We start from the raw sequence: 15,550 nt of genomic DNA on the forward strand, positions 1-15,550 counted from the left end.
GTATTTACTGCATTATTTTAGTGTCATGTGTGTTACGCTGATGTTCTTTTGTGCTTGTCTTTATAATATTGCTAGTTGTTGGAAAATACATTTATAGTGAACTTTAAGGCACCATATGTGTGCCGTTACCAAAATGACATATAATACTGTTGGTAACATCATCATATAACTTCATTTTGTATGTGTACAACAGAATGGGTCATAATAATAAACAAATCAATTAATTTAAAAATCAGTGCTCTTATTTACAGTGATGTAATATTTCATATGTAAAACTTCAATAAAGCTGCTCTCATAGTGGAGACAAAAAAAAATCGTGTGCTTGACTGACAATGAATGTCATAAACGTAAGTTTCAAAAAGAAAAGTAACAATTTCAAATGGGTGGAAAACGATTTGCTCCTTGTGATTTATGTTGTTCTAGTATTCCAGATATTATTCATCAACACCTGCAAGCAATCTAATGAGTTAGCCTATGGATTTAGTCTAAATACAGCTCTGTTTTAGTTAGTTAAAGGCTAATTGTTTTTATTAAAAACTAATACAAAATACATTATTCAATACACTCACCAACACGCATACCTTTATACGCGCCTTAAGAATTACTTTTTTTAATCCGTATACACTCTGTGAATATACATTATAAGTTCAGTTCTATTGAGTGAGTATCAAACTGAAGCCCCCGTAAACAGGGGAAGGCCCGTCCTCGCGTTTCAAGCCTATCACGCCCAGCCTGAGTGTAAAGCCCACCTCCGGACCAATTACCATTCGAGATATGGATATATCATAGAGTCTTATCATGTGTTTGAAGTCCGATTCCTATTCCAAATACATAGTGGCAATGTCTTCAACATATTAAGATAAATCAAAGTGAAGATTTCCCAAGTAATTTACGCGGTGCGCTTTGCAGACAAGCTCCACAACTTGCAGTCTATAGAGAGTTTGTGTTGGAGTCTTATTTTAAATGTTAAAGCATTCGGACGCTAAGCCTATGACACCTCTAGTGAGCTCGAACCGGTGCTGCAGATGGGCGGCATAGGCAGGAATTTGTATCTCAATATGTTGAATGGAACAGACGCGCAAAGTTTCGCCAAAGACGCAGAATTGAACAGCCACCTGCACCGAAACCGCGACTTACCGGACTTCAAAATGGGCATCCAAGACACAAGGTTTTACTACCAGGACTCGATTCCAAATGGACAAGACAGTTTGACGTTGCCGTTCCACGCAGAACACCACCAAAGCGCCGGAGCGCAGACGGGGAGGTTTTACGCACCCGCTCCGCTCGGTAGCTGTCACTTCACAAGCCGGAGCGGGACGGGACATACTTACGTTCCAGCCGGAGCCGATGCGTATTCTTCAGCCAACGGTAAAGACGTGTTCCCGAGCAGCGCAGACGGCTACCCGGCGTCTTTTCAGCACGGGTATCCACGAGCACCGATGTACTCTTTACCTGGTGTACAGGTGTCTGGGAAGACTCAAGTGCTCCTCAACAACTACCCGCTGTGGGCAAAGTTCCACAAGTACCAGACAGAGATGATCATAACGAAACAAGGACGGTAAGAAGCATAAAGGACTGCCACTCTTTAATATATCATTAGCATAAACGCCGTTATCGTGATAAAGTTTTTGTACGAGATAACAGCATGGATCATAATAAGAAACTGAAAGTTTAGTCCTCTTACTTGTGTACTTATCTCAATGCCAGCTGTGCCTGTCAGGGTAGGTGGGCATGGAACGTGTCTTAAATTTAGAAGCCTAATTACAGAGATCTTTTGTTCTGATCTTTTTTCTCTAGACCGCGACCTGGTTTCAGTTATTGTCAAAAGTAAACAAATACTGCAATTTGTCAGATTTTCTCACTGTACACAGATGCACTCTGACAAATCTTTGAAAGTGAAATGCCTCATTGTCTGGAACAATTCTGACTTTTCGAATTCTGATGATGTTTTGGGTACGTTATTTTTAATTGCTAAGAATAATGACGGCAGTGTTATGAAAGAACGTAATGATCAAACTTAGTTATTATGTTTATAGTGTGAGTAATAATAATAAGAAAATAAAATAAAACGCACTGTTAATTTAAAATGTGATTTATAAACCTCTGGTGGTGTTCCCTAAGGACCCCAGAGAGGGAGGAAAGTGCTTATGGGGACGTTTGGCAGGACACCGAGCATTAATATCTAAACATGTTTCTGATGATTGTAGTATACAGATGTGAAATACTTCCATTTTAGAGCTGCTTTCAAGGCATACTTTAGATAGTCATTGCATAATACAGATTTAAAATGTTGACCGATAAACCTACATAATTGTTTCTAAGTAGGCCCTTATAAGTCAGTTTGATGAAAATATTTATCACAGATTCTTAAATATGTTAAAATAAATAACGCTTAAAACTATTGCACTGACCTATAATATCTAAGCTGATCACATCTGTCACCATAAAATGATTCCTGTTAAAATGTATGAGAATTGACAGCATGTGAAACACTTAATAACAAGGAGAGGGGAAAACACTCACTTGTTAAATCCATAGAAAGAGTTATATAAAAATTATTCAGAAGACAAAATTTTACAATTGAAGTCTGAAATTTATTTAGCATTTTAAGTATGCATATATGACATATATTAAATTAGATTTAAAGAAATAATACACATTTTAAATTTGGTATTGAAAGAAGGCGTAACCTTGAAATAGAAAAATGACTAAATGTTTTTCTCTCAATGTTTTAACTACTGACCGAATTTCACAAAATACTGCTACACCAATATTATATTTTATATCATAGCAGTAAAATCCTGATCACGATATTGGCTTAAAAACTCCCACTGATGTCATGGTCATCACTTATATCTTTCATTATTTTATTTTGTACTGTACTGTACTGTACTGTATGCACCACCTAAAAATAATCCTTCATAGTCAACATTTTTAAAACAGAGATATGTATTTTTTTTTCTTAATATTATTATTATTTATCGTTTGGTAGCTTTTACACAGATATGCGTGAATCTGTGTGTACAGTACAACTGTTTGTGCGTTAGTGTGTGAATGCATGCTTTTGTAACCTGTAACCTACTGGAAGGTGCCTTGAGACCTTTTGCAATCCGTCTTTACAACTGTGCTAAACGCATTCAGACTAAATACATTCAGAAAGAAAGAAATTCAACGGTGCAAGTATTATGTAGTTGATTAATGGTATACATTAATATACTATCAAAGATGTAACATATACAATACTTCAAATCACCTATGAATCTGCGAGTCATAATTAAACTATTTGTGAGATTTAATCGTTAACTTATAGACAAGAAAACCTTGTTTGTTTTGAATCAGCATATTGATGATTAATTTTTTGCCTTTGAATCGTGTTTGTATCTAGCAATCTTCTCACACGCTTCAGATTGCATCAGTCTGAGTCAGTTTATTTAAACACACAATATTTTTTTGTGAATTATTATTACATTCTGGTTTGTACGATCTACAATATGAGGGTTATTTTTATTGTTTCTCATTGCCAGTGAGTGTCAGAGCTCAGATAATTCTGCCCAAGACAGGAAGTGGAAAAGTAAGGAGGAGGGGGTGGTACATTTGGGGGTAAAGTTGGTGAGCACCACTGAGACTCTGATGGCCATACACATCAGTGGAGTTAGCTTTGAAGTGCAGGAAATGAAGGAAGGCACTTTCTTCCTCTCTCTCGCTCTCTTTCTCGCCTTTTCTTTGCTCTCTCTCCTCTGGTCTGGTACCTTGTGAGTGCAGTGATGCACGTTTCCTCAGAAGTCGAGGTGCAGTCCAGGTCGAGGCTTTGAAATGCACCGTAAGGCCCATAGCCTGAGACGAGAGCAGAGGTCTTCGGCCCTTTTCAAGTCGAACTCTAAAACTAGCCCCTAACCTCACCCCTGCCACCAGGTTTCACAAACTTAAACAGGCATGGGGCCACGAGCTCTAAACATAGCTTGGTGTAGGTGAGCGTTGTCTTGCTTTTATGCTAGTCTGAGATCAAAATAAGTGAACTAGCAACTGCCAGACTAATAACTGGACTGAAATTCATGAAAGTTGCTTCACAGAAAGTCAGTGGGAGAGATATGAAACCACAGGTAATCCATTTCACTGCATGCTCAGTGGCTGATAAATACTAGAGTGAAAGAAAAATGTCTTGTCAAACACATCTGCAACATGCCTGAAAAGAGGAACTAGGGTTTTTCACTGTCATTATAAAAGTCAATATATAAAGTTATAAAAGACATATTCTGGCCTCAGGTGTTTGTATAGGAGATGTGAATCAGTAGGTTCTTCGTAAGCTTGGTGGAGGAGTCATGGGTCTGTGCATTAAGTGTAAATTTCTGCTTCAGTGGATTCACATGTTAGCTAGAAATTTTCCAAATATTTGTTTATGCCGGTGAAGTCTAAAATCGTGTAGTGAAACTCTTAGGACATTATTCAAACACGTCATAGTATAATGAAATATACTGCACAATGAAATCATGCAGCAAAGCAAAAAGTTGTACATAAATAATTTATCTGGCCTTCATTTGCCCTCCCTTAAATTGCAGCATTGGGTAAGATAATAAAGACGGCAGTTATAAACAGTGTCCCCAAAAATGAAAGTTCCGTCATTATTTACCCACCCTCATTCCGTTCCAAATCTGTATGATTTTCTATCTCCTATGGAGCATAAAAAAAATATTTTGAGAAATGTCTTAATCTCAATAGAAGTCAATGGTGACCATTAAAGCTGCTTGGTTACTAGCATTCTTCAAAATATCTTCTTTTTTGTGTTCTGCAGAAAGAATAAAGTAAATGATGCCCGAATTTAATTTTTGGGTGAACTATCCTTTTAAGAATGCATGGATTCCATTCATTGAATTGCTTACACTGTAAAAAAAAATTCACAGTGGTAAATAAAGATTATTAGGGTACATTTTACATGAAAATTATATTACAGTCTTTCTACTTTAACGTTTAATTCATTGCCATTACTTTGTAATTATCTGTGAAATTTATTAGCAATTTCTGAGGTAAAATGGTTTCAAAGTAAATTGTATTCCACATTTTTTTAAATGTATAATAAAAAAGGGTAGCAAACCAAGTGGCATCTGCAAACACTCAGAACTAGCTTTTTCTGAACATTTTTCTGAACCATTTTTCAATTACTAACAGATGTCATGGTTTTTTTAGTAGATATAAAACTCTCACAAAAATCCCATAACAGAGTAATCGCAGATGTATTTCATCACATGACCCATGTCTAATATTAATATAAATCTTGACTTTTTTATTTTTTGTTGTTGTTGTTGTTGTTTTGAGCTTGAAAAGTGCTATATTTCTTAAAAAAAAAAAAAAAGATAAAATGCTTACAATTATTATTATGATATAATAATGCATTTTTAGGTGTGCTACTTTTTGGGGCCACTTTTTGGGGGCATTTGTAAATATTTGCAGAAAGACCTGTACAATATCAGTGCATAAGTTTTATTAATATTCTTGAGGTCTTCCAGGCTCTGCATAAAATGCAATCTCTCCCCCTGCAACACTCAAGGTCTCTCTGCCTGTAGCCTTTGAGCTTTCTGTCTTTCTTTTTTTTTTTTCAACTAACAATCACTTCCTGTTCAGCTGTGATATGGTAGCATGGAGTATGCAGTTTTGCTGCAAAAAGCCAGACCTCAGAAGCAGCAAACTTGTTGAATCGTCTTCGCTCACTGCAGGACAGACCTATCGCTGTGTACATAATTCCAGCAGAATCCTATCAAGCAGCTCTGACAGAAACAGATGAGTTGTGACAGTAGCACATCAGTAGAACACCATCAAGATCAAAGGGATTGCATGTAACTGTGGTTGCTGGCTGCTCCATTTCCAGCCTCTGTTTTTCAACAGCCGTGCTACAAGCTCATCACTACAGCTATGACGGTTCTCCAACATCAGCAAATATATAGTGGTTTCTGAAAGTAACCACATTCGCATAATTGCTTACAATAACCACGTAAACATGCCGTACTTACTGTACATGTCAATCTGCTTGTGTCATGTTTGATATTTTACCTTTACGTGTAAAAAAGTGAGCTAGCAGCCGCAGACTGGTGTGTTTTTAGAAGATCAAGACTAGGAGGGTGACATAAACTGGACTTGAACTTCTGTCCTGGCGAATTAGTGACCACCAGTCGATATCCAGACATTTTTTTTCTCCTTTTGAGTGTCCCTTCCTGTCTTTCTTACTGAGCAGTGTTGCCTTGATCACATCAAGCAGTTCTTCTGCTTAGGGGAAACACATATATGTATGGAAAACTGTACCTTCCTAAAGTCCTAGATAGCAGAGGAGGCACTTTTGTTTGGCAGCCACCTACTACCGCGTTCACGGCTCCATCACTGAGTCAAGGAGTGGCAGATAAGTTTCCAAAGGTTAACCTCTAACTTTTTGTCAGAAACCTAAACCTCCCACTCATGCAAAACATTCCTCTCAGTGGCAAACCCACTGGTTTCCCCCTCTCCAGGTACTGATTTCTTATAAATGTCTCATTTTAAATAAGTATGACAATTTCTGAGGCTCAGTCAGATGAGGAAAGTGACGGCTACAGACGGTATGGTTATAACTCAGTGCGAGGAGGCAGCGCATGAGCGTTGAATGATACAGAGAAGAATCTGGTTTCTGTTTTCACTTATATTGACAACTGATGTGGAAGAAGAAACCCTTCACCTGCTCGGTCTCTTCACCACCACAAGGCCCCACAATGCCAGGGCTACATCTGAGAATGATGATTGATTACAGCTGCCCGTGGGTGGGCAGTCCATCCACTTGTGCTATGCCGCCCTGTAGCAAACGAATGTCATCGTCCTCGTGCTCTGATCCTCGATAGGCGTCCTTTACCCTACTTGAAAAGAGAAATTGTGAAACTGAGCTAATTTCAGGTCAAAATATCTCTTAAGTCTCCCTTTCAAAGCAGTCGTTTTTTTTTTTTTTCGTCTCTTTCCACTTGCTGAAGCGGGTGTAACTTCTCGGAATCACAAAATAAGATATTAAGTAGAATGTGCAAGCTGCACTTTTGCATAAAACAAAAGGAGACTATGGTTATAAGTTGTTTAACGTCAAAATGGAAAATAAAAATTTACAGATAACGTAATAAATGTAATTTCCCTCCATTGTAGTTCAGAGAAACTGTTCACATTTTTGCATTCACATAGCATGTGTATAAATAGCATTTTTGGGTGCGCTATTTCTTTAAATGACAAACGTAAATGCAAAACATTAATTCTTATGTTTTTTAATCATAATTGTTTTAGGGTTAGATTTGCTAGTTTTGTTACTTAGATCTACAGTATACTGTTCAAAAGTTTGGGGTCAGTAAGATTTGTGAATGTTTCTGAAAGAAGTTTCTCATGATCATCAAATCTGCATTTATTTGATGAAAAAAAACAGTGGTGGTGATTAATATTTTGTGGGTTCTTTATTAAAAATGGAAAGTTCAAAAATAACATCATTTTCTATTTGAAATAGAACATTTTTGTATCAGTGTAAAAGGTTTCACTGCCACTTTTGATAACAATTTAATGCATCCTTGCTGAATAAAAATATTAATTTATTTTTAAAAAATAATTAGATAAACAGAATCTTACTGACCCCAAACATTTGTACAGTATTATACACTCTTAAAAATAAAGGTTCTTTATTGGCATCAACAGTTCCACAAAGAATCTTTACCTTTTCATTCCACAAAAGGTTTTTTACAATGGAAAAAGGTTCTTTAGGTTATTAAAATGTTCTTCACACAATGAAAAAATGGTTCTTTTAAGAACTGTTCAGTGAAAGGTTCTTTGGGGAACCAAAACTGGTTCTTCTATGGCATCTCTGTGAAAACCCCAGTTTGGATCCTTCATTTTTAAAAGTGTACATGTACATGTTATTTTACTCTAAAAAATGCTGAATTAAATACAATAAACTATTGCTTAAAAATGACTATATTTCCTGCTTAAAATAAACCCAAATAGGTTGTAAATTAAGGTATATTAATATGTTCAATAAAATAACATTTATTAATAAGTTTATAGATATATATAAAGCTAAACTAATTCTAAAAATCTGACCCTTATATGTTCTTCCAAGTGGGGAAAAAGGTGTACAGTTTCGCTCAGCAAGCGCAGGAGACAGAGCAAGATAGAGAGTGAGAGATTTTTTATAAACATACTCACAACCTAAATCCATTCTGAGCCATATACAAATTATTTGGTGTATATCCAATTCATGGAATTGATACAGACACATATATGAGCAGACAACTGCACTTGAGTGTCCCCTGACAGGGGCATCCGGCTGAGAGGAAACATGCAAGCATGAGCAATAGCCCGCAACTGTTGAATCTATTGAATGAGAGGCAGCCATGTGGCATAGACGTCATCTCTGGAGTGTATCAGTGAGACCGAAAGCGTCATAGTATTGGGTGAGGTTAAATTAAAGCCAGCATGCCTTATATCAGAAGTTTGTTTTATCACAACAAGTGGTGCCAAGGAACAGAAGCTGCACATTTCATACTGGGTCTACTCAGTCTTAAGTCACGTTTTTGTAAACTTCACCCTGCCATGGGACAGAGTGACCTCCCAGTTAACTCCTCTCCATCTCTGTACCGTGATCAAAATCTGTCTAGCAAGGAAAACTACAGCAATCAAGCAGATGCAACTCCCAGCATGTTTTATTCATTGTCATATTAAAGATTCACACACAACCTGCTCCCGGTTTTCTTTGCCTTCGTAACTATTGCTTACCACAAAATACCACCCGCATTCAAATAAACACTTGCAAATGCATGATATATTGGGACCATATCAAATATGAATGAATTTCATTTATTGTATCAGAGGATTTTTGACATTTGTTTTAAACCATTTCTGCATATTTTTAGATTGCATTCATTTAGCATGACCTTAGCATAAAGGATAGCGTAAAACTGTAGCATATGTTTATTTCTTTTTAAGACCACTTTTTCTTAAAGAGAGTGGGTGTCACCTAGTTATTTTATAACTGAATTTCCTTTCACAAACTTTCAGAATGAATATTTGACAAACAAAATACATCACATTAATTAATACATATTACAGTTATATTACATTGTTAAAGTTACTTTATTTAATTATATTTTCATTATATACTCAATAATATACTCAAAATACTATTCTAGCCTAGTGTTTCTTTATTTAAACCCCTTACCTTTAATTTCCTAAATATGGCACTTACATAATTCTTATATCATAAAATATATAAAATAATAAAATATAATATAATACAACACAAAATATAAAATAAAAATATAAAAAAATAAAAAACTGAACAAATACAAATACAAACATATATATATATTTATAATTTACAATGCCATTAAAAATTTGGGGGTCAGTAAATGTTATTTTTATTTTTTTAAGATTTTTTTTTTTTTATCTAGCAAGAATGCATTAAATTGATCAAAAATTTTGATTCCAAAAAAAAAAAAGATTCTACAACGTCGGTTGCACCACGCTCTTCCATCACTTAATCTTTTTATTTTGGTGCGTCAATCTGTTAAATTATATTTTGCTATTGACCAAAATCGTACTATCATTGTACCCCAAATAATGTGATCTTATCTTGTGTTTTCTGATCTGTTTGTCAACAGGAGGATGTTCCCTTTTCTCAGCTTTAACATCAGCTCATTGGACCCCTCGGCTCATTATAACATATACGTGGATGTGGTTCTTGCAGACCAGCATCACTGGAGGTACCAAGGAGGCAAATGGGTCCAGTGCGGCAAGGCAGAAGGCAACATGCCAGGTACCCAACAGTCACACGGTGCCTTTTTCTGCCCACTATCTACTTTTAAACCCTACAAACAAGATAAATGTCTTTATCTGCATTGTGGTTTTCACAGTGTTAGTCTTTTATGAGAAAGTGCAGAAAACTTCACATACCAATAGCTCTGTCTTTTTGTGGCTAGAAGTGCATGAGTTTTTTCGATACCACTGTATGCCACAATCAGAGGAACCTAAGCATGTGGCCCACCACAACAGCTCTGCACTGCAACTGCTGTTCAAGGGTGACTGCATGGTAGTGCGAGTGTGAAACATTTGACATTGCACTTCTTACCAATCAATTTACTTATGCCAATCAATTTACATAGTGCAAAAATTACTCATACTTCTGCCTGTTTCAACCTAGTTTTTCTCTACCTAAACTCCTGACCTTTCCTTACCTAAATATGGCACTTTTCTAATTATAATAATTATATAATATAATAAAAATGTATAAAATATACAAATACTGTATATTCATCAAGGATGCATTAAATTGATCAAATTTGAAAGTAAAGACTGTTAATAAGAAGATTGTTACAAAACGTTTTGTTTCAAATATCAAATAAATAAATAAAATGCAGCCTTGGTGAGCATAAGAGACTTCTTTCAAAAACATTAAAATATCATACTGACCCCAAACCTAAATGGTATTTTAAATGGTGTATATCAATGAAATACTGTGTTGTTGACAGTAAAATATGGTTTAAAGGCATGAATATTTCAACTGCATTCAGTACATATATATTTGCTTCATAAGTGCTTCATTTTTTAATTTTGTATTTATTTTTTATTTTTATTACAGGAAACAGAACGTATATGCACCCAGACTCTCCCAACACTGGGAATCATTGGATGAGACAGGAAGTTTCCTTTGGCAAACTGAAACTTACCAATAACAAAGGCAGCCCTAACAATGTAGCACAGGTAATTTAATATAATAATAAATTCCTACATTAAAGCCGACTTACTGCAACATACCCAAACCTGAGTCATCTCTATCAACACTGATTGTAGTCAAAAAGAGATTATGGTTGTCATTATGGTAGAATATACAACACCATTTCTCTAACAATTGCATTGCTTGGAATATAGATGATAGTGCTGCAGTCGCTCCATAAATACCAACCACGTCTTCACATCGTGGAGGTGAAAGAGGATGGAACGGAGGACCCCTTTCTGACCTCGAAAACTCAGACGTTTGTCTTCCCTGAGACTCAGTTTATTGCCGTCACTGCCTACCAGAATGCAGATGTAAGTCACGTCATCTGAATGCATCATGCTGTGGGTTATTTTCTTATTAATCAGACTGCAACTGCCACATAACCACTGCTTACAGCAAACAAAGATAGATGTCATCACAGTGTGGGATGACCTAGGCGAGAGAGTTGTGTTATGTCTGCACTTTGAGTCTGTGATGTTTGTAAGTGTTGTGTATGTGCAGAAGATGTTAAGTCTGACTGTAGGAAAGAGTATGGGTGTAATTCATGAATTATTTTGTAATGGCAGCGATCTATCAGTCTCCCTGACTAAGCTTCCTGTACCCATGTGACTTTACTCTTACCCCCTACCTACCCCCCCCCCCCCCCCCCTTTCTCCGACCTCTTCCCCTGCCATTTCTTTCACAGATCACTCAGCTGAAAATAGATCATAACCCTTTTGCTAAAGGTTTCCGGGACAATTATGACACGTAAGTAAGCCTGAAGTAAATTAAATACAGAAAATTGGTCTCTGTGGAGCACTACTTGTCATTTACAAGTCTATCTATCTATCTATCTATCTATCTATCTATCTATCTATCTATATATGTATGTATGTATCTATCTGCAGTATCTATTTATCTACAAGCCTATTAACCTTCAAACTTCAAGGCTTTTTAATTCATTTTTTTATATATATATAAAAAAGACTTAGTCAAGCCAAAATTCAATTCTGCATATTGTTTGATCCCGAAATTCGTATTCAATTAAAATTCAGGAACTTCATTCTTAGTTTAATTAATGGTGCAACATTATTAACATTACCGTTTTTCTCAGTCGATTTGACACATTTCTCCAAACTCGGGCACTGTTCTCAGAACAGTTAACACAGTGAGCTGAACACTTTGTAACTGTCCTGACCAGATTGTATGTTTTCAGTTATTTCATACAAATTACAAATCATGCAAATCATTTTCTCAAAACACTGTGAACAAAATGTTCAAATGTTTTCATGATAGTTAGTAAAACCATATCTGAAAAAAGGTTTACACAAATCACAAAGACTTATGTACCATTTGTCCAAACACAACAAACTAAACTCTGTAATTTGTCATATCATCGAATACACATGGTATATTTTCAGTTGACCCAAACTAATAACTGCTCACTTAATAACACACAGCACAGTAACACACAGGTTTCCTAACTGTTTACACATTTATCATAATTGCTTTGACTGCAAAGGGGAAAAGGGGGAAAAGAATATGCAAACTAACAAACAAATAAATGAATGAATAAATAATGGTCAATCTTCTGATAACTAGAGAGGAGTCATTTACACAGTGCTGTAAATATACATACATACGTGTGTGTGTGTGTAGTATATATATATATATATATATATATATATATATATATACACCACAGTCCCGTAAAAGACTGCTCTCTAGTTATCAGAATACTTTGTTTGTTTGCTGCTCCTGCTGCTAGGTGACAAAAAACAGATTTTAAGTTTAAAGGGGCAGTTAGTTTTGGAGTTGGATAAACATTTTATATATATATATATATATATATATATATATATATATATATATATATATATATATATATATATATAAAACAAAACTCCCTGTTGAAAAATTGCAATAAACATGCATTTTCATTAGTGTATTTGTGCATCTACAGCAGACTATGTTTTAGAACCATTAGAGAACACACATACAGATTTTATGTAAATATTTACTTTTAATAAACGCATTACTAGAAAAAAATTGTAGTGCTTCATTTGGTAGTAAAGTTTAACTGTTTGGTTAAGATAAGTTTGTGTTTAGATAGCTGTGTTAATTGTATCTGAGAACAATTACATTACATTGGAGAAAAGTGTCAAATAGATTGAGAAAAGCTGTAACATCTTAACATTTCAGAAGGGGTTTTGTCAGTTGAAGATGACCTTTGACCCCTTTTATTTCCTCATGTAGGCTCTATGCACCTGCTGACTCAGACCGCCTTACGCCATCCCCAACCGAGAGCCAGCAGCTCCTCCCAGGCAGTTGTTACCCTCACCAGTCATACCTGTCTGATCAATACATGAGCCCCCTGCCTCAGAGTCGTTTCTACAGCCGCGAGCCGGTCAGCATGACCCAGCAGTGCCCCAAAGACCCTGCCACCAACTCTCACAGCCGCTTTTACCTGCCCAGCCAGCAGGGGGTGCCGCCGAACCGCCTCGACTTCAATGCATACGAGAGCGAATACACTTCCAACAACCTCTACAAGCCATTTCCAATTCAGACGTCCCCACACCACCCTCTTGGCTACTACTCTGAAAGCCCCTTCGCTCCCGGGCCGGTTTCTGGTGCCAACACAGGAGTGTGGAGCTCAGGACGGCCCTCAACGCAGTACCTTAATCACCCACACCACAGTAAACCCGGATCTAGTCTCGGCTGGTTGCGAACCATCTCATCCCCAGCCGCGTCTTCATCTCCCTCAGCGGTGAACTCACGCTTCCATTCCTCCCCGTCGCTCCTGGATCTCCAGCGCCAGCCGCTGCTCCAAGACAAGTCCAAAGAGTCCGGGGAGGACGCCTGGATGGAAGCCCCCTCGGTTAAATCAGTGGACTCAGTTGACTCAGGTTTGTTCGAGGGAGGAGAGAGCAAGAAGAGGCGCGTGTCGCCTTACACGTCCAGCACAGAAAATTCCCCTCCCAACCGCAGCGCAGAGGCTTGTGAAAAGGACAATTGCAGTGACGCGGGCTACTACGGCTTCTACACCCACTGAAGACTAACACTTAGACTGTGCTCCTGCTGTCTTCCACCCACCGTCTGTCTGCATGGCCTGAGACGCAGGGATCGAGCTCTCTGTGATAGTAGCTACAGTGCCATGTGTTAGGTGGCCCTTCTGTGCTTTGTGTTCCCTGTGTTAGATGTTTGGGGGTCATGTGGAGGTGTTCTGAAGGTCATTGTCACACAAAAGATGAAGACGATGTGACTGTGCTGAGACACTGGCCTGGAGACACACAGACAGACAGACCTGTGTGACTTTAGCAGCTGAAGATTTCACAGCACACCTGCTGACACTCCCCCAAAGGAACTGTCTCTGTCCCCCTCATCAGCCACAGACTTGAAAACACCTCACAAAACTCACGCACCACAAGCACGCTCAAACAAACAATCAAATTGTTTTCATCACATTCACATCTATCTTGAAAAACATGGACTTAGAGGTATAGTTTACCTAAAAATCAAAAGCCGTCATTAACTCTCCCTCATGTAATTTCAAACCTGTTTGACTTTCACAAAGAAGGCAGTTTTAATAAATTACAACAAGGTGCTTTCAAGCTTCAAAATCACTATAAAAATTGTCAAGTCATCTAAAGCTTTATGATAGCTTTGGATGAGAAAAGATGTGAAATTTAATTGATTCGGACATTGCTTGTTCTCTCATGAACACACCAAAAGAAAAGTCTGTTTCTCTTACTGTACATTTCAATTTTCACTCAGAAATGGCTAGTAAATTTCACAAATAATTACAATGAAGCAATAAGTAGCAGATTGAACTAAACATGACATTTTAAGTAGAAAGACTGAAACTGTATTCATAACTTCAAAAACACCCGGAGTGTTGCACACAAATCCTTTAATTGGTCTCTAAATGACATGACATGAATCGACTTGCTTAAGATGTGATGCTGTGGACCTGTAAGCATGTGCTGATATATAACATCTTCAGATCGGTTAGTGTGACATAGTTGTTATTTGATGGATGATCTCATTGGAAATAACATCAGAAATTTACATATTAAGCAGAAGATTTATATTTAAACAGAGTAATGTTGCATGCACTTGAGTGCTGCATAACAAGTTAGCGCAATACAGATTTAATGCATTGCGCACTTGAATGTGAGACTTTATTACAGTGCAACATTTCTGTGTCCAGTCAATCCTAAAATGCACCCCTACAGGGAGCACAATCAATAAGCACATTAAAGTCCAGGCCACTCAGACAACACATGCTGGAAATAAAATAGCCATGATGTCTAACAGACCATGGCTGTATGCACCAGCTGGAATTCCATCCTTTAATAGATAGACATAATAAAGCTTGACAGAATGTGGTGAGTTATTATATACAGTATGCGGATATATTAAGTATTAATTCAAAATTGAAGAGGACTAATATATATATATATATATATATATATATATATATATATATATATATATATATATATATATATATATATATATATATATATATAAATGTGTACTTTTGCATCAAATTTTCATAAGAGTAATAACATTGTTACAAAAAACTGAAATGTAGTTCTTTCGAACATTCATAATTCTATTGTGGTTTCCACAAAAATATTAAACAGATGTTTTCAACATGATAAGAAATGTTTCTCAAGCAGCAAATAATCTATTAGAATGATTGCTAAAGGAGTATGAGACATTGAAGACTGAAGTATGGCTGCTAAGAAATTAAAAACAAAACATGATCAGGTTTATGATCAAATAAATGCAGCCTTCATGACTATAAGAGAA

At 36.7% G+C, this 15,550-nt stretch overlaps 1 protein-coding gene across 1 annotated transcript; it reads left to right on the top strand.

Annotated features, from left to right (window-relative positions):
• Nucleotides 1–776: 776 nt before the first annotated feature.
• tbx21 (T-box transcription factor 21) lies at nt 777–15,198 on the top strand. Its single transcript, XM_019089896.2, has 6 exons — nt 777–1,558; nt 9,639–9,793; nt 10,616–10,737; nt 10,906–11,064; nt 11,439–11,500; nt 12,989–15,198. Exons 1-6 carry the CDS (start codon nt 1,026–1,028, stop codon nt 13,782–13,784), a joined length of 1,827 nt encoding a protein of 608 aa, XP_018945441.2. The 5' UTR covers nt 777–1,025; the 3' UTR covers nt 13,785–15,198.
• The last annotated feature ends 352 nt before the right edge of the window (nt 15,199–15,550 follow it).

This window comes from Cyprinus carpio, chromosome B12 (assembly GCF_018340385.1).
Source record: "Cyprinus carpio isolate SPL01 chromosome B12, ASM1834038v1, whole genome shotgun sequence".
NCBI classification, from domain to species: domain Eukaryota; kingdom Metazoa; phylum Chordata; class Actinopteri; order Cypriniformes; family Cyprinidae; genus Cyprinus; species Cyprinus carpio.

Excerpts from the sequence above, each read along its gene's own strand:
- tbx21 (XM_019089896.2), top strand. The coding sequence starts at position 1,026 with ATGGGCGGCATAGGCAGGAATTTGTATCTCAATATGTTGAATGGAACA. Across the intron at positions 1,559-9,638 it reads ATCATAACGAAACAAGGACG|GAGGATGTTCCCTTTTCTCA; the intron begins GTAAGAAGCATA and ends GTTTGTCAACAG. Across the intron at positions 11,501-12,988 it reads TTCCGGGACAATTATGACAC|GCTCTATGCACCTGCTGACT; the intron begins GTAAGTAAGCCT and ends TTCCTCATGTAG.